Source organism: Engystomops pustulosus, chromosome 2, assembly GCF_040894005.1.
Source record: "Engystomops pustulosus chromosome 2, aEngPut4.maternal, whole genome shotgun sequence".
Lineage (NCBI taxonomy): Eukaryota > Metazoa > Chordata > Amphibia > Anura > Leptodactylidae > Engystomops > Engystomops pustulosus.
The window spans coordinates 252233405-252258236 of NC_092412.1; the positions used below are offsets into that span (position 1 = coordinate 252233405).

General features: G+C 47.1%; 2 protein-coding genes across 2 annotated transcripts in view; both read right to left on the reverse strand.

Annotated features, from left to right (window-relative positions):
• LOC140119628 (uncharacterized) overlaps positions 1 to 24832 on the reverse strand; it is a 128274-nt gene that overhangs the window by 34870 nt on the left and 68572 nt on the right. The gene's annotated exons all lie outside the window — the stretch shown is intronic.
• Positions 18116 to 24832, reverse strand: part of LOC140116807 (uncharacterized) — a 30351-nt gene continuing 23634 nt past the window's right edge. The window contains exons 6-9 of the mRNA XM_072133245.1: positions 22404 to 22512; positions 21442 to 21517; positions 19546 to 19569; positions 18116 to 18549 (exon numbers count right to left, since the gene is read on the reverse strand). Of these exons, the coding sequence (XP_071989346.1) occupies positions 18457 to 18549; positions 19546 to 19569; positions 21442 to 21517; positions 22404 to 22512 (302 nt within the window). The 3' untranslated portion in view covers positions 18116 to 18456. The remainder of the gene's footprint in view (positions 18550 to 19545; positions 19570 to 21441; positions 21518 to 22403; positions 22513 to 24832) is intronic.

Sequence of the window (24832 nt, forward strand, 5' to 3'; positions counted from 1 at the left end):
GGCACAGTGTGGTCAGTTGTGGTGTGAGGGGTATATATGATATATGTGGGGTACAGTGTGGTCAGTTGTGGTGTGAGGGGTACATATGATATAAGTGGGGGCACAGTGCGGTCAGTTGTGGTGTGAGGGGTATATATAATATACGTAGGCGAACAGTGTGGTCACTCTTGAGGTGAGGCATATATATATATAATATATATGCGGGGGCACAGTGTGGTCAGTTGTGTATGTGAGGGGCATATATGATATATGTGGGGCACAGTGTGGTCAGTTGTGGTGTGAGGGGTATATATGATATATGTGGGGTACAGTGTGGTCAGTTGTGGTGTGAGGGGTACATATGATATAAGTGGGGGCACAGTGCGGTCAGTTGTGGTGTGAGGGGTATATATAATATACGTAGGCGAACAGTGTGGTCACTTGTGAGGTGAGGCATATATATATATAATATATATGCGGGGGCACAGTGTGGTCAGTTGTGTATGTGAGGGTCAGGTGTGAGGATTATATAGGATGATGCCGACCATGTCTGTTTTATAAACCCGCAGAGAGTCATGGATGGAAGAAGTCTCCTGGAAGATCAGACAGAAGAGAGGAGACAGCATCAGGGACGTCACCTGTAAGTCATTGGATCATATTGCGGCCTCTGTGCAGGACGGGTATCTACTACTATATGGTCACTATAAGCTGGTACATACTGGTCTGGTTGTAGGGTATCATTTAGTATTGCAGTCAGAGGTCGCATTAACGCCTCACCACGCGTCATAGACGCGTGATGAGGCGCCATTACCCCCCGAAATAATTGCCATGCGTAAAGTTACGCTTGGCAATTATTCCCTGTAGCGCGCAGGCTGAGCGGCCCGGCGCGCGCTGCAAAACAGGTAAATGTCTGTAGCGCGATCACAGCGCGCGCCGGGCCGCTCAACGGGGCACGTGACACAGTGATCTGTGTCACCAGCGCTCCGGAGCAAGAGCGCAGGCCCCCGGGATACCTGTGGATAGCGGGGCTGCTGCTCCCTGTCCTGCTGTATCTCTCTACCTGCCCGCAGCTGCCTGCATTTACGTGATCCCGACGGGACTTAAGGCCGGGTGAGTGTGTGCAGTGTGAGTGTAGTGTGTGCTGTGTGAGTGTAGTGTGTGCTGTGTGAGTGTAGTGTGTGCTGTGTGAGTGTAGTGTGTGCTGTGTGAGTGTAGTGTGTGCTGTGTGAGTGTAGTGTAGAAAAAGGGCAGGAGGTTAGGCGGAGCCGTGACCTGAGGAAAATTGGGCCGGGTTTTAAGGTTAGGGAGGGGTTAAGGTTTGGGGAGTGAGTTAGGAAGTGAGGTCAGGATAGGGGAGGGGAGTGTAGGATAAAAGGGGGGGGCCTTACCGGTGCGACTTCCTCTTCGACCCCCGGCGCTGGATCAAGATGCCCGCCCGCCCTCCTTTTTTTTTTTTTTTTTTTTTTTTTTGTATTGTTTGGTTTTACCACCCTTTTTGTTTTCTTATTTCTTATTTGAAGAAATATAGAGATTTAAGTTGTTTTCTTGTCACGCAGCCGCGGGATAAGGCCTTTGGGGGGTGTCTCGGGGGAAAAAATAATTCGCACAAAGATGTTGCTGTGCGCTTAACACAGAGTGGAAATGGAGAATGATGGGTATGGTAGCTGGCCCTCCCGGAGGTGGGTACAGAGGGAATGGTTACCTGTGACATATTTGTCAGCTCTCGAGCCGGTGCGGTGCGGCGGGAGTAAGCAGGTAACGTTTAGGAATCACCCCTCTCAGGCCTTGTCACTTCAGGTTGTTAGAATTGCACTTTATTTGTACATGTTAATAAAAGTAAATATATATACTGTTTATATGTTATATGTTATTTTAAATAAACAGGCTGCTGTGGCCTTAGTTATCCATCGTCACGCAGTTGTAAGTGTCAAATCTTTCCGGGTATTTGGGGAAGGGCCTAGGATATTCAGGTAGGAGGCTTCGAAGGAGGCCTATATTTGTCCTATAGGTCAGTGTAGTGCTGTGTGAGTGTAGTGTAGTGTGCGCTGTGTGAGTATAGTGTGTGCTGTGTGAGTGTAGTGAGTGTAGTATTGTGTAGTGTAGTGTAGTGTGTATTGTGTAGTGTGTGTTGTGTGAGTGTAGAGTGTATTGTGTAGTGTAGTGTAGTGTGCGCTGTATGAGTGTAGTGTGTGCTGTATGAGTGTAGTGTAGTGTGCGCTGTATGAGTGTAGTGTAGTGTGCGCTGTATGAGTGTAGTGTAGTGTGCGCTGTATGAGTGTAGTGTAGTGTGCGCTGTATGAGTGTAGTGTAGTGTGCGCTGTATGAGTGTAGTGTAGTGTGCGCTGTATGAGTGTAGTGTAGTGTGCGCTGTATGAGTGTAGTGTAGTGTGCGCTGTATGAGTGTAGTGTAGTGTGCGCTGTATGAGTGTAGTGTAGTGTGCGCTGTATGAGTGTAGTGTAGTGTGCGCTGTTTGAGTGTAGTGTAGTGTGCGCTGTGTGAGTGTAGTGTAGTGTAGTGTGTGCTGTGTGAGTGTAGTGTGTGAGTGTAGTGTAGTGTTGTGTGCGCTGTGTGAGTGTAGTGTAGTGTGTGCTGTGTGAGTGTAGTGTAGTGGTGTGTGTGTGCGCTGTGGGTGTGTGTGTGCGCTGTGGGTGTGTGTGTGCGCTGTGGGTGTGTGTTTGCACTGTGGGTGTGTGTGTGCGCTGTGTAGTGTGTGTGTGCGCTGTGTGTGTGTGTGTGCGCTGTGTGTGTGTGTGTGCGCTGTGTGAGTGTAGTGTGCGCTGTGTGAGTGTAGTGTGCGCTGTGTGAGTGTAGTGTGCGCTGTGTGAGTGTAGTGTGCGCTGTGTGAGTGTAGTGTTGTGTGCGCTGCGTGAGTGTCGTGTTGTGTGCGGTGTGTGTGTATTGTGTAGTGTATTGTGTAGTGCGTGCTGTGTGAGTGTAGTGTAGTGTAGTGTGTGCTGTGTGAGTGTAGTGTGTGCTGTGTGAGTGTAGTGTGTGCTGTGTGAGTGTAGTGTGCGCTGTGTGAGTGTAGTGTGCGCTGTGTGAGTGTAGTGTAGTGTGCGCTGTGTGAGTGTAGTGTAGTGTGCGCTGTATGAGTGTAGTGTAGTGTGCGCTGTATGAGTGTAGTGTAGTGTGCGCTGTATGAGTGTAGTGTAGTGTGCGCTGTATGAGTGTAGTGTAGTGTGCGCTGTGTGAGTGTAGTGTAGTGTGCGCTGTGTGAGTGTAGTGTAGTGTTGTGTGCGCTGTGGGTGTGTGTGTGTGCTGTGTGAGTGTAAGTGTAGTGTGCGCTGTGTGCGCTGTGTGCGCTGTGTGAGTGTAGTGTAGTGTGTGCTGTGTGAGTGTAGTGTGCGCTGTGTGAGTGTAGTGTAGTGTGTGCTGTGTGAGTGTAGTGTAGTGGTGTGTGTGTGCGCTGTGGGTGTGTGCGCTGTGGGTGTGTGTGTGTGTGTGCTGTGGGTGTGTGTGTGTGTGCTGTGGGTGTGTGTGTGCGCTGTGTAGTGTGTGTGTGCGCTGTGTGTGTGTGTGCGCGCTGTGTGAGTGTAGTGTGTGCTGTGTGAGTGTAGTGTGCGCTGTGTGAGTGTAGTGTAGTGTGTGCTGTGTGAGTGTAGTGTAGTGGTGTGTGTGTGCGCTGTGGGTGTGTGTGTGTGCGCTGTGGGTGTGTGTGTGTGCGCTGTGGGTGTGTGTGTGTGTGCTGTGGGTGTGTGTGTGTGTGCTGTGGGTGTGTGTGTGTGCGCTGTGTAGTGTGTGTGTGCGCGCTGTGTGAGTATAGTGTGCGCTGTGTGAGTGTAAGTGTAAGTGTAGTGTGCGCTGTGTGAGTGTAGTGTGCGCTGTGTGAGTGTAGTGTGCGCTGTGTGAGTGTAGTGTGCGCTGTGTGAGTGTAGTGTGCGCTGTGTGAGTGTAGTGTGCGCTGTGTGAGTGTAGTGTGCGCTGTGTGAGTGTAGTGTGCGCTGTGTGAGTGTAGTGTGCGCTGTGTGTGTGTGTGTGCGCTGTGTGTGTGTGTGTGTGCGCTGTGTGAGTGTAGTGTGCGCTGTGTGAGTGTAGTGTGCGCTGTGTGAGTGTAGTGTGCGCTGTGTGAGTGTAGTGTGCGCTGTGTGAGTGTAGTGTGCGCTGTGTGAGTGTAGTGTGCGCTGTGTGAGTGTAGTGTGCGCTGTGTGAGTGTAGTGTCGTGTTGTGTGCGCTGTGTGAGTGTAGTGTGCGCTGTGTGAGTGTAGTGTGCGCTGTGTGAGTGTAGTGTGCGCTGTGTGAGTGTAGTGTTGTGTTGTGTGCGCTGTGTGAGTGTAGTGTGCGCTGTGTGAGTGTAGTGTAGTGTAGTGTGTGCTGTATGAGTGTAGTGTGTGCTGTGTGAGTGTAGTGTAGTGTTGTGTGCGCTGTGGGTGTGTGTGTGCGCTGTGTGAGTGTAGTGTGTGCTGTGTGAGTGTGTGTGAGTGTAGTGTGCGCTGTGTGCGCTGTGTGAGTGTAGTGTAGTGTGTGCTGTGTGAGTGTAGTGTGCGCTGTGTGAGTGTAGTGTAGTGTGTGCTGTGTGAGTGTAGTGTAGTGGTGTGTGTGTGCGCTGTGGGTGTGTGTGTGCGCTGTGGGTGTGTGTGTGCGCTGTGGGTGTGTGTTTGCGCTGTGGGTGTGTGTGTGCGCTGTGTAGTGTGTGTGTGCGCTGTGTGTGTGTGTGCGCTGTGTGAGTGTAGTGTGCGCTGTGTGAGTGTAGTGTGCGCTGTGTGAGTGTAGTGTGCGCTGTGTGAGTGTAGTGTTGTGTGCGCTGCGTGAGTGTCGTGTTGTGTGCGGTGTGTGTGTATTGTGTAGTGTATTGTGTAGTGCGTGCTGTGTGAGTGTAGTGTAGTGTAGTGTGTGCTGTGTGAGTGTAGTGTGTGCTGTGTGAGTGTAGTGTGCGCTGTGTGAGTGTAGTGTAGTGTGCGCTGTGTGAGTGTAGTGTAGTGTGCGCTGTGTGAGTGTAGTGTAGTGTGCGCTGTATGAGTGTAGTGTAGTGTGCGCTGTATGAGTGTAGTGTAGTGTGCGCTGTATGAGTGTAGTGTAGTGTGCGCTGTATGAGTGTAGTGTAGTGTGCGCTGTATGAGTGTAGTGTAGTGTGCGCTGTGTGAGTGTAGTGTAGTGTGCGCTGTGTGAGTGTAGTGTAGTGTTGTGTGTGCTGTGTGAGTGTAAGTGTAGTGTGCGCTGTGTGCGCTGTGTGCGCTGTGTGAGTGTAGTGTAGTGTGTGCTGTGTGAGTGTAGTGTGCGCTGTGTGAGTGTAGTGTAGTGTGTGCTGTGTGAGTGTAGTGTAGTGGTGTGTGTGTGCGCTGTGGGTGTGTGTGTGCGCTGTGGGTGTGTGTGTGTGTGCTGTGGGTGTGTGTGCTGTGGGTGTGTGTGTGCGCTGTGTAGTGTGTGTGTGCGCTGTGTGTGTGTGTGCGCGCTGTGTGAGTGTAGTGTGTGCTGTGTGAGTGTAGTGTGCGCTGTGTGAGTGTAGTGTAGTGTGTGCTGTGTGAGTGTAGTGTAGTGGTGTGTGTGTGCGCTGTGGGTGTGTGTGTGCGCTGTGGGTGTGTGTGTGTGTGCTGTGGGTGTGTGTGTGTGTGCTGTGGGTGTGTGTGTGCGCTGTGTAGTGTGTGTGTGCGCTGTGTGTGTGTGTGCGCGCTGTGTGAGTGTAGTGTGTGCTGTGTGAGTGTAGTGTAGTGTGTGCTGTGTGAGTGTAGTGTAGTGGTGTGTGTGTGCGCTGTGGGTGTGTGTGTGTGTGTGCTGTGGGTGTGTGTGTGCGCTGTGTAGTGTGTGTGTGCGCTGTGTGTGTGTGTGCGCGCTGTGTGAGTGTAGTGTGTGCTGTGTGAGTGTAGTGTAGTGTGTGCTGTGTGAGTGTAGTGTAGTGGTGTGTGTGTGCGCTGTGGGTGTGTGTGTGCGCTGTGGGTGTGTGTGTGCTGTGGGTGTGTGTGTGTGTGCTGTGGGTGTGTGTGTGCGCTGTGTGTGTGTGTGCGCGCTGTGTGAGTGTAGTGTCGTGTGCGCTGTGTATTACCGAAATCTTCATACTCCTCCTCGGGTAAAAATACTCCTCAAAAATGGTGAGAGGAGTATTTTTACCCTTCTGGAAAAATGTTAGTGCGACCTCTGATTGCAGTATTATTCAGTCATTATGTAGTGGTGATAATCAGGATGTACTGTTATTATTTGTGCCTTGTACAGAGGTGTCGTTAGTGATATTGTCCTGTGCTCGGTGGTGTGTGAACAATAACAATATGGCGGTAAAGTTCATCAGTAGGTGGAGTTTCTATGTGGTAAATTATTGGTAATACCGGTCTGTGTACAGAGTCTTGTCTTCATTATCAGGATTCTCTTCATGTTGTGGTGATGCTGTGGGTCGCAGTTTGGAGGATTATTTGGAAATTGTTGCGCTATTGTTTGGAATATTGGTCTTGTCGTAGTTTTAATTGGTAACAGTACAGGCAGTCCCAAGATAGATTCTGCAAGTTTGTTCTTAAGTTGAATTTGTATGTAAGTTGTATACTTTATCATTGTAACCCCAGCTACATTTTTTTGTTCTCTGTGGCAATTGTATTTTAAAAAGGCCACATTTACATGACAGTCCATGGGGTGTATATGAGGCCGCAAGCTTGCGGTCATATATATGTCCCCACATGTGTGGCATCATACCTCTCTGTGCACAAGGAATTGATGTCCTTCCTTCCCAGTTTGTGCAATGTACATTCCTCCTCCTCACCAGCACTGGACAGCGGGCATACGTTCATGTGAAGTCTAAATATCTCATATCTATCTATCTATCTATCTATCTATCTATCTATCTATCTCCTATCTATCTATCTATCTATCTATCTATCTCCTATCTATCTATCTATCTATCTATCTATCTATCTATCTATCCATCTATCTATCTCCTATCTATCTATCTCATATCTTTCTCATATCTTTCTATCTATCTATCTATCAATCTATCTCATATCTATCTATCTATCTATCTCCTATCTATCTATCTATCTATCTATCTATCTATCTATCTATCTCCTATCTATCTATCTATCTATCTATCTATCTATCTCCTATCTATCTATCTATCTATCCATCTATCTATCTCCTATCTATCTATCTCATATCTATCTATCTATCTATCTATCTCCTATCTATCTATCTATCTATCTATCTATCTATCTATCTATCCATCTATCTATCTCCTATCTATCTATCTCATATCTATCTATCTATCTATCTATCTATCTATCTATCTATCTATCCATCTATCTATCTCCTATCTATCTATCTCATATCTTTCTCATATCTATCTATCTATCTCCTATCTATCTATCTATCTATCTATCTATCTATCTATCTATCTATCTATCAATCTATCTCATATCTATCTATCTATCTATCTCCTATCTATCTATCTATCTATCTCCTATCTATCTATCTATCTATCTATCTATCTATCTATCTATCTATCTATCTATCTCATATCTATCTATCTATCTATCTCATATCTATCTATCTATCTCCTATCTATCTATCTATCTATCTATCTCATATCTATCTATCTCCTATCCCAACACAACATTAAAGTAAATCTACCATCAATATCCATCCTGATAAACCAGGGACATTACTCGTAGATCCGGCCACCGGGACTGTAGTAATTGTCTTGCATGTGTTATCCATGGCATCCTTCCTTTTAAGGCTATATTCACACTGCCGTTGCCCGCCCGTACCGTACCGTAGCGGGCAACGGCAGTGCACGGGGAGAGGAGGAGGATGTGAGCGCAGCTCACCCCCGCCCCTCTCCATAGCAACCTATGGCGCACGGCGCCGTACTACGGAGAAAGATAGGACAGGTCCTATCTTTTTCCGGGTACGGAGCGGTACGGTGCCGCATGTGTGCTGCACCGTACCGCTCCCTTAGGGCTCCGTGCGCCCATTGATGTCTATGGAGGACGTATATCGGCCGTATATACGTCCTCCATACATCAGTGTGAATGTAGCCTAAGATTGTATTCATGAGCCACAAGGTCTCTGAGGGGCGTTAACAGAGACCCTACACTCAGACCCTAGCTTCACAGTAAGTGAGTACTCACCGGGCTTCGGCAGGCAGACGTCTGCTTCCAGGGTTCCCTCAGGGAATAGATTGTAAATAATCCTAAAACAGGAGACATCGTCTATTTCCAGTTCTGATAGAGCGATGGTCGATGTCCCGAGGTCTTTGGTTTGTGGAGCGGAGATGCGGTTTTCATAGGATTTGGAAATCTGAACCCCTAACCTTTTACTAATCGTAAAGAAGGTCTCATAGGAGTCTCCTGTTCTCCTCTGCCAGGTGACTTGTACAACATCCAGGAGAGACGAGATCCTACACGTCAGATCAGCGCGGCCTCCGGCTCTGGTCACTGTGCAGTTTACTGAAGGATCTGATCCTAAAGGGGTGAGGAGGGACCACATATAATGAGTAGGGGTGAGGAGGGGCTACATATACTGAGTAGGGGTGAGGAGGGGCTACATATAATGAGTAGCGATGAGGAGGGGCCACATATAATGAGTAGGGGTGAAGAGGGGGCCACATATAATAAGTAGCGATGAGGAGGGGCCACATATAATGAGTAGGGGTGAAGAGGGGGCCACATATAATGAGTAGGGGTGAGAAGGGGCCACATATAATGAGTAGGGGTGAGGAGGGGCCACATATAATGAGTAGGGGTGAGGAGGGGCACATATAATGAGTAGGGGTGAGGAGGGGCCACATATAATGAGTAGGTAGGGGTGAGGAGGGGCTACATATAATGAGTAGGGGTGAGGAGGGGCCACATATAATGAGTAGGGGTGAGAAGGGGCCACATATAATGAGTAGGGGTGAGAAGGGGCCACATATAATGAGTAGGGGTGAGGAGGGGCCACATATAATGAGTGGGGTTGAGGAGGGGCCATATATAATGAGTAGGGGTGAGAAGGGTCCATATATAATGAGTAGGGGTGAGGAGGGGCCACATATAATGAGTGGGGTTGAGGAGGGGCCATATATAATGAGTACGGGTGAGGAGGGGCTACATATAATGAGTGGGGTTGAGGAGGGGCCATATATAATGAGTAGCGGTGAGGAGAAGCTACATATAATGAGTAGGGGTGAGGAGGGGGCCACATATAATGAGTAGGGGTGAGGAGGGGCCATGTATAATGAGTAGGGGTGAGGAGGGGCCATGTATAATGAGTAGGGGTGAGAAGGGAACATATATAATGAGTACGGGTGAGGAGGGGCTACATATAATGAGTGGGGTTGAGGAGGGGCCATATATAATGAGTAGCGGTGAGGAGAAGCTACATATAATGAGTAGGGGTGAGGAGGGGCCACATATAATGAGTAGGGGTGAGGAGGGGCCATGTATAATGAGTAGGGGTGAGGAGGGGCCACATATAATGAGTAGGGGTGAAGAGGGGGCCACATATAATGAGTAGGGGTGAGGAGGGGCTACATATAATGAGTAGGGGTGAGGAGGGGCCACATATAATGAGTAGGGGTGAGGAGAGGCCACATATAATGAGTAGGGGTGAGGAGGGGCCATGTATAATGAGTAGGGGTGAGGAGGGGCCACATATAATGAGTAGGGGTGAGAAGGGGCCACATATAATGAGTAGCGGTGAGGAGGGGCCACATATAATGAGTAGGGGTGAGGCGGGGCCACATATAATGAGTAGGGGTGAGGAGGGGCCACATATAATGAGTAGGGGTGAGGAGGGGCCATGTATAATGAGTAGGGGTGAGGAGGGGGCCACATATAATGAGTAGGGGTGAGGAGGGGCCATGTATAATGAGTAGGGGTGAGGAGGGACCATATATAATGAGTAGGGGTGAGGAGGGGCCACATATAATGAATAGGGGTGAGGAGGGGCCACATATAATGAGTAGGGGTGAGGAGGGGCCACATATAATGAGTAGGGGTGAGGAGGGGCCATGTATAATGAGTAGGGGTGAGGAGGGGGCCACATATAATGAGTAGGGGTGAGGAGGGGCCATGTATAATGAGTAGGGGTGAGGAGGGGCCATATATAATGAGTAGGGGTGAGGAGGGGCCACATATAATGAGTAGGGGTGAGGAGGGGCCATGTATAATGAGTAGGGGTGAGGAGGGGGCCACATATAATGAGTAGGGGTGAGGAGGGGCCACAAATAATGAATAGGGGTGAGGAGGGGCCACATATAATGAGTAGGGGTGAGGAGGGGCCACATATAATGAATAGGGGTGAGGAGGGGCCACATATAATGAATAGGGGTGATTAGGGGCCACATATAATGAGTAGCGGAGAGGAGGGGCCACATATAATGAGTAGGGGTGAGGAGGGGCCAGATATAATGAGTAGGGGTGAGGAGGGGCCACATATAATGAGTAGGGGTGAGGAGGGGCCATATATAATGGGTAGGGGTGAGGAGGGGCCACATATAATGAGTAGGGGTGAGGAGGGGCCACATATAATGATTAGGGGTGAGGAGGGGCCACATATAATGAGTAGGGGTGAGGAGGGGCCACATATAATGAGTAGGGGTGAGGAGGGGCCACATATAATGAGTAGGGGTGAGGAGGGGCTACATATAATGAGTAGGGGTGAGGAGGGGCCACATATAATGAGTAGGGGTGAGGAGGGGCCACATATAATGAGTAGGGGTGAGAAGGGTCCATATATAATGAGTAGGGGTGAGGAGGGGCCACATATAATGAGTAGCGGTGAGGAGGGGCCACATATAATGAATAGGGGTGAGGAGGGGCCACATATAATGAGTATCGGTGAGGAGGGGCCACATATAATGAGTAGCGGTGAGGAGGGGCCACATATAATGAGTAGCGGTGAGGAGGGGCCACATATAATGAGTAGGGGTGAGGAGGGGGCCACATATAATGAGTAGGGGTGAGGAGGGGCCACATATAATGAGTAGCGGTGAGGAGGGGCCACATATAATGAGTAGGGGTGAGGAGGGGCCACATATAATGAGTAGGGGTGAGGAGGGGCCACATATAATGAGTAGGGGTGAGGAGGGGCTACATATAATGAGTAGGGGTGAGGAGGGGCCACATATAATGAGTAGGGGTGAGGAGGGGCCACATATAATGAGTAGGGGTGAGGAGGGGCCACATATAATGAGTAGGGGTGAGAAGGGGCCACATATAATGAATAGGGGTGAGGAGGGGCCACATATAATGAGTAGGGGTGAGGAGGGGCCACATATAATGAGTAGGGGTGAGATTACAGCAGAAGGGCCACTGACACCTGGATCCGTCCCTGGCTGGTTTGGTTTGCTCCATGCTAGAGAGCGATATGGCCCTTACACTGATACTTTGATAGAGGGCGATAGACTTCCTGCTTTTCGCTATTCAGGGCGAGGCCTGTGCATTGTATATTAGATACTGTACAGGGAGAAACCAATGAACAAACATGTATAGCGGACACACACGGGGGGGGAGAGGGGCACTTACCTGGAGTTACACTAGTCAGTATAACAATGATTATTATATATATAGGGACGTGTCCCGGCCTCCGCTGTCGCATCGTTCTTGGAAGGAAACTCTCTATACATTAAATTTCAGTTTCGTAGAGACAATTCTAAACTTCTTCATTTTTTCCCATAAACCTGACCACAAGGAAACCCCCGACCCCCCCATAGTGGCAGACGCTGAGCTGTCATATACAGAATTGCAGAACTACCTGATTTCCAAAGTCAGCAAAAAGAATAGGAAGGAATCCACACATTATTAGATATATGGGAGAAATCCGAGACACATCTACCGTATTTGTCAGACTATAAGGCGCACAAAAAATCCTTTGATTTTCTCAGAAATCAAAGGTGCGCCTTATAGTCCAGTGCGCCTTATATATGAACCGTACTTACAGACAACAGCTGCCTTGTACTGTGCACAGGTCTGCCACCTGCTGGTCATTCACCCTTATAATCAGGTGCGCCTTATACTCCGGTGCGCCTTATATATGAACCGTACTTACAGACAACAGCTGCCTTGTACTGTGCACAGGTCTGCCACCTGCTGGTCATTCACCCTTATAATCAGGTGCGCCTTATACTCCGGTGCGCCTTATATATGAACCGTACTTACAGACAACAGCTGCCTTGTACTGTGCACAGGTCTGCCACCTGCTGGTCATTCACCCTATACTCAGGTGTGCCTTATAATCCGGTGCGCCTTATATATGAACCTAGACATTTAAAGAGGCATTTATTAATGGTGCTCTTATACTCCGGTGCGCCTTATAGTCCAAAAAATATGATATATTTAGCTTTGGAATTCAAGCCTCATAAGCCCCGTACACAAGAGCAGGGCAAGATCCCCCTACCGAGGGATCTGTGTGAGTAGTAACCTGGAAAGCTGTTTAATAGTGTCCTGAACAGGAGGATCTCCAGCTTCCTCATTGGCAGATCCTTACATAGGAGGTATAGGCGACCGCCAGGGGCCTTCGGCTCCCAAGGGGCCCATTACCACCCAAACCCCCATAGTAAAAATGTGTCCGGCTGCCGGCCTCCTTTATATATGCTAATGGTGCTGCTGAGGAAGCTTCAGACCATCTATGTGCAGGGCAGGATAGAGTTAATACTGATGAGGAGATCTGGTAGTCTGTACAGGAGGAGAGGGGAGGGGGAATGTGCTCTCTCAGGGTGGATAAAATCTGTATATGCTGAATATAATTATAGTGGAGGGAGCTGTGTGTGAGGGGGCTGTAATTAAGTAATAGTGTGGTGTTATAATAATTAGAGGACACAAACGCAGCACTGAACACATATGTGGGCAGCACGGTGGCTCAATGATTAGCACTACAGCCTTGTAGAGCTGGGGTCCTAGGTTCAGGTCCCATCCAGGTCAACATCTGCAAAGAGTCTGTATGTTCTCTCCGTGTTTGCGTGGTTTCCTCCGAATCCTCCGGTTTCCTCCCACACTCCAAAACATACTGGTAGGTTGCTTAGATTGTGAGCCCCATGGGAACAGGGACTGATTTTTTGGATCACAGTGTGGGGGCTTTTTAAAACATGCCTGTAATTTAAATTGAAATCAACTATAACAAGGGATCAAGGGTAACGGGCTATATTTATGACTATAAAGACCGGCCCAGGGTCCCTGGTTTCCTTAGTTTGCCACTGCTTTTCCAGCACAATGTCCTCAGCAAGAACCAAGCAGGGTTCATGCCAAACCCTCGCACCACAGACCACCTCCACACCCTGCACAGCCTCATCCAGAATCACGTCCATAAGGCAAAGAGGAGAAGTAGATACGGTATACCTGTTTTTTAACTCAATTATCAACTTAAATTTTAGCTGATTTTTAGCAGGTTCCAGTAGCCTATGATGTGCTGTTTTAAAAATTCTTTGTCAGCATTCTGAATCATTTCAGTAGTTTATATAGTTTTATTTCACATTACCTGGCTCCCTGCCAGCAGCATCTAATGAGTCCAGGGGGAGGGGCAGCTGCAGCATGTGTGTGTCTATGTCTCTTTATGCATCCCCCTTCTCCTCCACACGATCCCCCTCCCTCCCCTGTCTGCTCAATGCACTTGACAGGACGTGGGGAGGGAGCTGGAAGAGTGTGAAGGAGAGGAGACTGACACAGCTTCCTCTCCCACGGGACTCACTCCATACTGCTGGCAGGGAGCCAGGTAATGTAAAATGCTGAAATCATTGAAAATGCTGGCAAAATAATTTTTTTAAAGAAAAATGAAAGAAAATGGGGTCATTTACTAAGGGCCCGATTCGCGCTTTCCCGATGTGTTACCCGAATATTTCCGATTTGCACCGATTTTCCCTGTATTTTCCCTGTATTGGCGCACGCGATGGAAATCGGGGGGCGTGGCCAAACGAAAACCCGACGGGCTCGGAAAAACCGCCGCATTTAAAAAAAATAAAGTGTCTCGGGACTCACGCTTACCTTCACCAGGAATAGGACGGTGGACTTCAGTGCATTCCGGCGCAGCAGCGCCATCTGGTGGACGTCGGAGGAACTACCTTAGTGAATCGTCGGAAGACCCGAATCCACCGCAGAGAACGCGCCGCTGGATCGCGAATGGACCGAGTAAGTAAGTCTGCCCCAATGTTTGTATTAAAAAAGCCTTTGTTCCTGAAAGTTCTGGAGAGGAGAATAGGTGTGACAGTCATCCTGAGCTCCTACACTGAGAACACCTGCAGCATGAAGGTAAATGGGAGGAGCCTATTTCCAGCAGAGCCGCTGGGTCAGACCGGACTGCAGTCAACGCTCTGTAACGACTAACGGCCAGGCCATTTTTTGTTTTTATTTTTTACTCCCCACATTCAAAAATCTAGAACTTTTTTATTTTGACACATACAGGGCTGTGACGGCTTGTTTTTTGTCTTACAAATTTCTCTTCATAGTGATGGTATGAATATTCCATGCCGTGTACTGGGAAGCGGGGAAAAAAATCCAAATGAGGATAAATTGGTGAAAAACGCATTTGCACCATTTTCTTGTGGGCTTGGATTTTACGGCTTTCACTGTGCGCCCCAAATGACAGGTCTACTTTATTCTTTGGGTCGGTGCAATCACGGGGATAACAAATTTGTGGGTTTTACAATGTTTTCATACATTTACAAAAGTTAAAACCTCCTGTACAAAAATTAGAATTTTTGTGTTTTTTATTTATTTATTTATTTTTACTATTTTTCACACCCTCTACTTTAACCCTAGGTTGTCTGATTTATCCTACCATAAACTGCCATATACTGCCACTACTGTATGGCTGTATTCCCCCCCGATGACCTCATGGGGGTCGGCGATCTAATCCAATATGACAGCACCCACACGCCGTGGGGATTTAAATGCCTCCGGCAGCTTTGCCTAAGGCATTTACATAGTTAGCACCCGCAATCGGTGTGAGCACAGACCGTGGGTGTTACTGGTGGGTGTTTGCTGCAATATGCAGCATACACCCTCCGGGTATAAAGAGAGCTCAGCCCATGAGCCCTCTCTATCCTCCCTCTACCCTAGCGTGCTGTCCTATAATGGCGCACGTCGGGAAGGGGTTAACATCAATGAGCTGGCTGTCTCACCCTCAATGACACTAAGGTGCAATTTCTCCTATATGCAGATGACCTTCTGATATTATCACCAACTAAGAGAGGTCTCTAGGACAATATGGAAATCCTGGAAAAATTCAAGACGTATTTTTTCTATTTTATTGTAGATGATTCCATAGCAGTTGGTCACTTATTTCTTATTATTTTGAATGAGAGGGGGGGGGGGCATTTCATTGGGAGGGAAAGCAATTTTCTTGTCTGCTTAGGGCACCAAATTGCCTCTTCCAGACTCTGGTCAGGCTTCCCTCCTTCACGCTGAACAGCTGCCCGATGACAGTGATAGACAGCTGCACCAACCTGGAAACCCACCAAGCAAATCATCCAGGTGCTCAGAGATGAGGCCTGCAGAACCTTCCTTGGCTATACAGACCCAAACCCTCTGTGCCAGGCTGTACCAGTGATGCTGAACCATTTAGAGCGACCAAACTACAGCCAAAACCCAAATATTTTTCACTAAGTGCCAACACAACAAATTAATCACCAATTTATTGCTCCATACTCTACGACAGCTTTAACCGGTTCGCGACCGCCCGCCGTGTATTCACAGCGGCGGCCGGGTCCCGGTGCATGGAGAGGGCTCACGGGCTGAGCCCTCTCCATAGCCGGTAAGTCTTTGCTGCATATTGCTAGCACCGATCGCGGGTGTTATCACAGCGATGGCTGCTGGCAAAGCTGCCGGCAGCCTCAAAAAGATAGCGGCGCATGGGTGCGGTCATCTTACCTGGCGATCCGTCTCCTTTGTAGCCTCGGGTCTTCCGAAGACCCGAGGCTATTTCATTTTAACCCCTTCATTACAATGTGCTGATAGCACATTGTAATGAATGAGGAGGAAAATCCCCATATGGCAGTATACAGTATGGCAGTATATGATAGGATCGATCAGACAACCTAGGGTTAAAGTACCCTAGGGAGTCTGAAAAATAGTAAAAATAAAAATAAAAAAAAAGTTTAAAAAAAATTGTTATAAAAAAACCTAAAATTTCAAATCACCCCCCCTTTCCCTAGAACTGATATAAATATAAATAAACAGTAAAAATCATAAACACATTAGGTATCGACACGTCCGAAAATGCCCGATCTATCAAAATATAATAACGGTTTTTCAATGCGTGTAACCAACAAAAGAACAAAAGAGAGGATGCGTATGATGGACTAAGGTAATATCAAAAAAACTTTATTAATACATAAACACAGTAACAACAAAATGCGTTTAACCCCGTAACAGAAAATAGCGCCCAAAGTCGAAAATGGCACTTTTTTGCCATTTTGAAAAATATAAAAAAATCTATAAAAAGTGATCAAAAGGTCGTACAGTCCAAAAAATATCATTGAAAATATTATCAAATTTCGCAAAAAATGACACCACCCACAGCTCCGTACACCAAAGTATGAAAAAGTTATTAGCGCCAGAAGTTGGCAAAATCTAAAAAATTATTTTTGTACAGGAGGTTTTAATTTTTGTAAATGTATGAAAACATTATAAAACCTATACAAATTTGGTATCCCCTTAATCGGAACCGATCCAAAGAATAAAGTAGACCTGTCATTTGGGGCGCTCAGTGAAAGACGTAATATCCAAGCCCACAAGAATACGGCACAAATGGGTTTTTTTACCATTTTCACTGCATTTGGAATTTTTTTTCCCGCTTCCGAGTACATGGCATGGAATATTTAATACCATCACTATGAAGTGCTATTTGTTACGCAGGAAACAAGCCGTCACACAGCTCTTTACGTGTAAAAATAAAAAAGTTATAGATTTTTGATGGTTGGGAGTGAAAAATGGACATGAAAAACCAGGAAAGGGTCCTTAACCGGTTAAATCGTATTGGCGTCCTGAGAAAACCAATACTATTAACATTAAAGGGGAAATTGGATTATCATTGTAGCTTTCCTCCAGGGTCCCTTTGAACAAGAAGCTTTGCGGAGCAGGAGCTCTAATGCTAACCCAGCCTTGTCCACACATCCGTTCTCCTTCTGCAGCCTGAGGAAGCTCAGAAAGTGTTGGTTTAAAGGGATGGGCCACTCTTTAACATAAATTGCCCATGTGCCTTTACTGCCTTAACAATATTCCCTGAATGCTCACCAATTTATTCATCATCACTGATGCTTCCTTTAGTGCTGTGTGCAGAGCCTCTGTGCACTCTGCATAGACATGTAAACAAAGATCCTACACTGATAAATAGGAGGGACCTGCCGCAGAAGATTATGATTTATCCTGCTGCCCTCTCTCTGCCACACTGGAGGCTAAAGTACAGGAACATACACATGCAGAGACATGTCTAATGGAAGAGTGGCCAACTCCTTAAAAATAGTGCTGATTGTGGAACATCCGGGCTTAGTCAGGAGTGTAGGAGGATGTCTGGGCGGGGTGCCCATTAAGATGGCTCTGAGTGCCACCTCCGGCACCCATGCCATAGGTTCACCACCACTGGTCTATACAATAATCTTCGACTGCATCATCTTTTCCATTGTTCTGTATGGGGGAGAGGTTTGGGGTCTACACAAGTACCCATACTGGTGGGAACTGTGGACCTTTACACTTTATTTGACCCCTAACTAGATAATAGGGTAAGGCCAACTCTATTATACTGATCCACGTGGTGCTAGATGAAGTTCTTTATGTGGAAGGCTGGAATTCCCCTCAGAATGGGAGGTTATAAATATTCCCTCTGGCTTGTTTGGACCTGTGGAACCACCTGGTGGTATCCTGCCGCAGCAAGTCCAACCCGCTTTGCGGCGGCTCTGGTGAAGACCAGGTGCCACTTAGACTCCGGTCCCAGGTGTGGGCTAGCACCACCTCCCGCGGTGGTCCAGTGGATCCACACATCCCAAATCCTGACATGAAGTAGATTTCTTAAAGGTGTCTAGGTCGCTAGCAGGTTAATTCCAACATCCTCCCTCTCTGCTTGGGGTGTCCTTCATTGAAAAGGGGGTGCAGGCAGTGGCCACAAATAAATAGGAAGATGAACTGCACCTAAATGCCGGAACGTGGCTGCTTTGTGATTTTGTCCTCCCAATGAAGCAGTAAAATATAAGTTCTGTGTCCTTGGCTCTTATAAAATAAAAGATGAGGATTTCACTCAAAAAAAAAAAAAACAAGAAAAATAAAAAATTTATTTTTTTAGCAATATAAAAACACTACACCGCTCATATAAATCATTTTATACAGACTGAAGTCTTCCTGGGCAGATGTGTTATCAACAACTGATCACACGTTCACTTGTATTTCTGCAAAATTCCCAGTCATTGGCCCATTGTCATGTGATATCCGGGGAGGTTCTGGAGTCAGAAATGAGCTGGACTTGGGTTCTGTGACTCTTTCCGTTTGGGTCCAGTGTTTCCAGGTGTCATTATGTCCTAATCTTGTGTAATGTGTAAGAAGCGCACGACTTCTCCAGCTTCTTGTAGGGTTTATTCTTGTCGGATTCTTTGCACTTCCTTATTTGAACAGACGTCGGTTTGCAGTCTTAGTTTCCTTATTTTCTGGACTTGATCTTTGTCTTGGTTCTGTTCCGGGAGACCCAGTAATGATCTGAATAGAAATAAAAGAGTCAAACTGGACAGAAAGGCAAAAATAGGGTAGATTATGTGGGCTATCCCTGAAAATGACTATAGACACGAAATTTGCCTCCTATACACAATGGGGCAGATTTACTTACCCGGTCCATTCGCGATCCAGCGGCGCGTTCTGTGCGGAGGATTCGGGTCTTCCGACGATTCACTAAGGCAGTTCCTCCGACGTCCACCAGGTGTCGCTGCTGCGCTGAAGTTTCTCCGAATCCCTCGGGTTTTTGTTCGGACATGCAGGGCTAGTAGTTGGCTGGATGCGGCTTGATAATAGTCCTCTTATAGTAGGAACAAATCTAATCTCAGCATGGACCAGTGGTCAGCTTGGCTGGGAATATCCCCTGACTGAGCTTGTACATCTAGACAGTCTAGAATCTTATGGGAGTGCCAGCCAAGAACAGCCTGCTACACCTCAGGAAAGTTACATTATAGTATAAAAAAGCAATAACCCTTCCATCCAAGGTGGAATAAAAATGTTCACTTTATCCTTTTGGAGTGCTGCTCCGTACATCGATTTCTGCTACTTTTATAAAGACGGGGGTCATTTACTTACCCGGTCCTGTCGCGATCCAGCGACGCATTCTCCGACGAGGATTCGGGTCTTCCGGTGATTCACTAAGGTCGTGCGTCCGATGTCCACCAGGTGTCGCTGCTGCGTCGAGGTCCGCCGGAGTTCACCATCCTATTCCTGGTGCATGTAAGTGTGTGTCAAGCGACACTTTTTTAAAAAAAAAATAGCGCGATTTTTCCGAATCCGTTGGGTTTTCCGACGGCCACGCCCCCGTTTTCCGTCGCATGCAAGCCACCACTGAAGCGACACAATCTGATCATGTGCGCCGAAAACCCGGGTCAGTGAGGAAATAAGAAATAATAAGACAGAGGAACATGAGATACTAAGTCAGGTCTCTACATTATTACCTACAGTACAATAAGTCATAGAATCGGAAATGGAGACACTTACAGGGGATTTGCTTGGAGTCTTCTCCTGGAAAAAAAGAACAAATTAGCAGGTGTAAATATGAATATTAATAGACAATGGGGCAAATTTACTTACCCGGTCCTGTCACGATCCCTGATCCGGAGGGTCCGATGAAGATGAAGTCCGGCACGATTCGCGTAGCTTGTGCGCCCGATTTCCTGCATGTGTCGCTTCCCCGCTCAGGTCCGCCGGAGTTCACCTTCTTCTTCCCGATGCATGTGAGTGCATTGTCTTGCGACACAATTTGAATTTTAAATCCTGCGCAAAGTTCAAATCTGTCGGGTTGTCCGACGGCCACGCCCCCTGATTTGCGTTGTATGAAAGTTGGCACAATTGCGCCAAAATCTGATCGTGCGCACCAAAAACCCCTGTTAAATGCGATCCAGGAACCCTTAGTACCCCATCACAGCATCACATTGGGGGTCATTTACTAAGGGGCCGATTCGCGTTTTCCCGACGTGTTACCCGAATATTTCTGATTTGCGCCGATTTTCCCTGAATTGCCCCGGGATTTTGGCGCACGCGATCGGATTTTGGCGCATCGGCGCCGGCATGCACGCGATGGAAATCGGGGGGCGTGGCCGAACGAAAACCTTGATTTACTTACCCGGTCCGTTCTCTGCGCTGGATTCGGGTCCGGCCGGGATTCACTAAGGTAGTTCCTCCGCCGTCCACCAGGTGGCGCTGCTGCGCTGAAGTTCCCCGGAGGCGCGCTGGAATGCCCTGAAATTCACCGGCCTATACCTGGTGAAGGTAAGTGTAATTTTCGCGACACATTTTTTGTTTTAAATGCGGTGGTTTTTCCAAATCCGTCGGGTTATCGTTCGGCCACGCCCCACGATTTCTGTCGCGTGCATGCCAGAGCCGATGCGCCACAATCCGATCGCGTGCGCCAAAATCCCGGGGCAATTCAGGGGAAATCGGCCCAAATCGGAAATATTCGGGTAACACGTCGGGAAAACGCGAATCGGGCCCTTAGTAAATGACCCCCATTATCTTCTCAGCAGAGGTCAGGTCTCGCAATGTTCTGTATGATTATCAATAGATTAGAGAGATACCAATTGGTGACTGAATTTCATACTTTTTGGGTTCTGTGCTAAACAGAGAAATTCTGAATTCTATTTGTCTTGGAAATATGTTTTACCCCATAACCATTTCACATTTTGGAATTTAAGTTTTTTACTCCACATAAGTCATAACTTTTTTACCATTTACCGAGGTGTATGAGGTGTCAATATGATCACCTACATCTGGTACGTACATCCCTGTCCCCATGGGACTCACAATCTAATCAACCTACCTGTATGTTTTGGAGTGTGTGTGGGAGGAAACCGGAGGACCCGGAGGAAACTCACGCAAACACAGAAAGAACATACAAGCTCTGTGCAGATGTTGATCCTGGAACTTGAACCCAGGATCCCAGTGCTGCAAGGCTGTAATGCTAACCACTGAGCCACCGTACTGCCCTACACATGTGACCACTGACTACTGGAATAGACTCGGCAGGGTTGTGGTTGATATCTGAAAAAAAATCCCCCCAACCCCCGCCCAAAAAACAAATACTGGATCAAAACAAGTCATCGGACCTTCCACCTTTTCCACCAACTCCAACAGAAGGTTGTGCTCCTTCTCGAGCTCCCACCATTCTCAATATGCTGTCAGGTGGGTGGGACTTGGCTGAAGCCAGCAACTTGGCACCACCCACCTGACAGTAGAGAGTTCCCAATTAGCATACCTGAAGACACCGATGGCTGGGAACGGTGGGAGCAAATTCTCAACTCCAATCCGCAATCCATGGAGCTCCACCTATTAGAGGAGGCCAAGAGGGGGTGGAGCCTCCTTTTTAAAATTAAAGAAAAACTTTCTTTTAAGACTTACAGATGAAGGATTCATATTTGGGAGAATAAGACCTTTTTCCGCGTTGTTATATTTCTTTGGTGAATTCATCTTTTTACTATAAAAACAAACAGTAAAGACAAAGACAAATGACTACATTGTGAATCGGCTGCTAGAAAGTTTTTTAAAATTTGAAAGAAGTGAGGCTTCATCATATCAGGAAAATTGGTGTCATTATGACAGAACCTTAATCATTTTGCTGCTTAAAGGAAACCTACCATGTGATGTGATGCATTATGAAGCAAACATACCTTGAGACTGCTGTAGCTACACTGATGCAGGAACATATCTTGTTTAATCCCTGAGCTGAGTGGTTTTGCTGATAAAACAGATATAACAATTATGATAATGAGGCTCTGTCACTGCTCTGGCACTTCTCCTCTCACATTAAGCTGCTCCAGAGGATGATGTAATCCCTGTGTTGTCCCTGACAGGCAGAAGTAATCATCAGCTGCACCATCCCCCAGCTGCTGTGTATGAGTCATCCAGCTCAGGTTGATTAGTCCTGCCTGGACTGGTCAGAAAGCACTGTGTGATGTGTTTATCAATAACAGGCTGAAGCAATCCAACTTTCCCAAGGTCCTGAATGTTATAATAGTATTTTTTAGGAAAACCACTCAGCTCAGGGATTAAACAAGATATGTTTCTGCATCAGTGCAGCTACAGCATTCTCAAGGTATGTCTGCTTCATAATGCATCACATCAAATGGTAGATTTCCTTTAAGAGAAATGGAGACAAAAAATGAAGCATAAAAACCCACCAGAACTTACATTCCGAATACACAATACATTTATCCTTTATTTTAGTCAAGATGCCTTTTTTTGACCAGGAACTTCCCAAAATTGTACCAATACAAAACTGTCTCCATCCGTAAAATAAATATTTGTGCCCATATGCTCCATAATACACCCAGCACACAATTTAATGCATGGGGGTCACTTACTTTTTGGAGAAGTGCCAGTACATCACCACTATGACCACTATGAAGAAGGCTATGGATGGAATTATGGTCCCGAGGATGAGGGGGCTGAGAATTTCCTCATGACGGAGATCTAAATAATAAAGACACTTATTTATTATCTCCAAAACAGAATGGGAAAGGAAGCAGACGGAAAGGAAGCAGACGGAAAGGAAGCAGACAGAAAGGAAGGAGACAGAAAGGAAGCAGACAGAAAGGAAGCAGACGGAAAGGAAGCAGACGGAAAGGAAGCAGACGGAAAGGAAGCAGACGGAAAGGAAGGAGACGGAAAGGAAGCAGACGGAAAGGAAGCAGACGGAAAGGAAGCAGACGGAAAGGAAGGAGACGGAAAGGAAGCAGACAGAAAGGAAGCAGACGGAAAGGAAGCAGACGGAAAGGAAGCAGACGGAAAGGAAGCAGACGAAAAAGGAAGCAGACGGAAAGGAAGCAGACGGAAAGGAAGCAGACGGAAAGGAAGCAGACAGAAAGGAAGGAGACGGAAAGGAAGGAGACGGAAAGGAAGGAGACGGAAAGGAAGGAGACGGAAAGGAAGCAGACGGAAAGGAAGGAGACGGAAAGGAAGCAGACGGAAAGGAAGGAGACGGAAAGGAAGCAGACGGAAAGGAAGGAGACGGAAAGGAAGCAGACGGAAAGGAAGCAGACGGAAAGGAAGCAGACGGAAAGGAAGCAGACAGAAAGGAAGCAGACAGAAAGGAAGCAGACAGCGCCGCTCTCTGTGTAGTGGCTGCACAAGTAACTGCAGCTCAGCTCCCATTCCAATGAGAGAAAGATCTGATCTGCAGTTACCTGGTCTGACCACTACACAGAGAATGGAGCTGTCTACCCTATTCCCCGTTTATCAGCTGATCTGGATAGGTTTTCCTTTTCAGTTTTTTTTTTTGTTCTTGCTTAACTACAATTTCTCATTTACAAATTCATTACTTTAAACCTTTATGTATCAATTAGAGACGTGTTGAATTGTGTCGGGTTGACGATTTATGTGACGCAAAACCACCGGGCCCATAGATCAGTGCGCAATGGACCCTCATATCAGCCACCGGACTGGGAGATATCTAACTACCCAGAAAGTTCCCATATGTTGATGAGATTCTTGTGTTTTCTAAAAAAAATTGTGCCGAAATCCGATCGCGTGCGCCAAAATCCCCGCGGAATTCGGCCCAAAATCGGAAAAATATGGGAAACCCGACGGAAAAAACTTGATTCGGACCCTTAGTAAATGACCCCCATCTTGTTTAATCCCTGAGCTGAGTGGTTTTGCTGAAAAAACAATGATACAATTATGATAATGAGGCTCTGTTGCTCCTGTGGCGTTTACCCTAATTATGCGCTGCTCCAGAGAAAGATGTAATCACTGTGTTGTCCCTGACAGGCAGAACTAAACAATCGCTGCACCATCCCCCAGCTGCTGTGTATGAGTCATCCAGCTCAGGTTGATTAGTCCTGTCTGGACAGTTCAGGAAGCTCCATGTAATGTGTTAGCCAGTAAGCACCCAGCTTTCCCAAGGTCCTGAATGTTATAATAGTTTTTTTTTTCAGCAAAACCACTCAGCTCAGGGATTAAACAAGATATGTTTCTGCATCAGTGTAGCTTCAGCATTCTCAAGGTATGTTTGCTTCATACGGCATCACATCAAATGGTAGGTTTCCTTTAAAACCATGTCAGTGTGTTCGGGTTTAAAATATATGAATATGATGTTAGATTCCCTTTAACAGTGGCACCAACAGCGCACCCAAAATAACAGCAGTGTCCTGGGCTGGGAACTTGCCGGCAGTGAACCTCTACAATGTACGGTACCAGAAAATCGGAAGGAACTTACACATATGCTACCTACTGTATAACAACTCACAACCTTGGATTTTAGATGCAACAATATAGTAGTGCATAATATTTGCTGAATCTGATACCAAAGGTTCTGAACCCAAATCCTACGTAAGACACAATGGGGCAGATTTACTTACCCGGTCCATTCGCGATCCAGCGGCGCGTTCTCAGCGGTGGATTCGGGTCCGGCCGGGATTTATTAAGGTAGTTCCTCCGACGTCCACCAGGTGGCGCTGCTGCGCTGAAGTTCCCCGGAATGCACTCAAGTTCACCGGCCTATTCCTAGTGAAGGTAAGTGCAAGCTCCGCGACATTTTTTGTTTTTTAAATGCGGCGGTTTTTCCGAATCCATCAAGTTTTTGTTCGGACACGCCCCCCGATTTCCGTCGCGTGCATGCCAGCGCCGATGCGCCACAATCCGATCGCGTGTGCCAAAATCCCGGGGCAATACAGGGAAAATCGGCGCAAATCGGAAATATTCGGGTAACACGTCGGGAAAAATGCAAATCGGGCCCTTAGTAAATGACCCCCAAAATTCTGCATAATCAGCCTTCAGTAACTCACAGCATTTA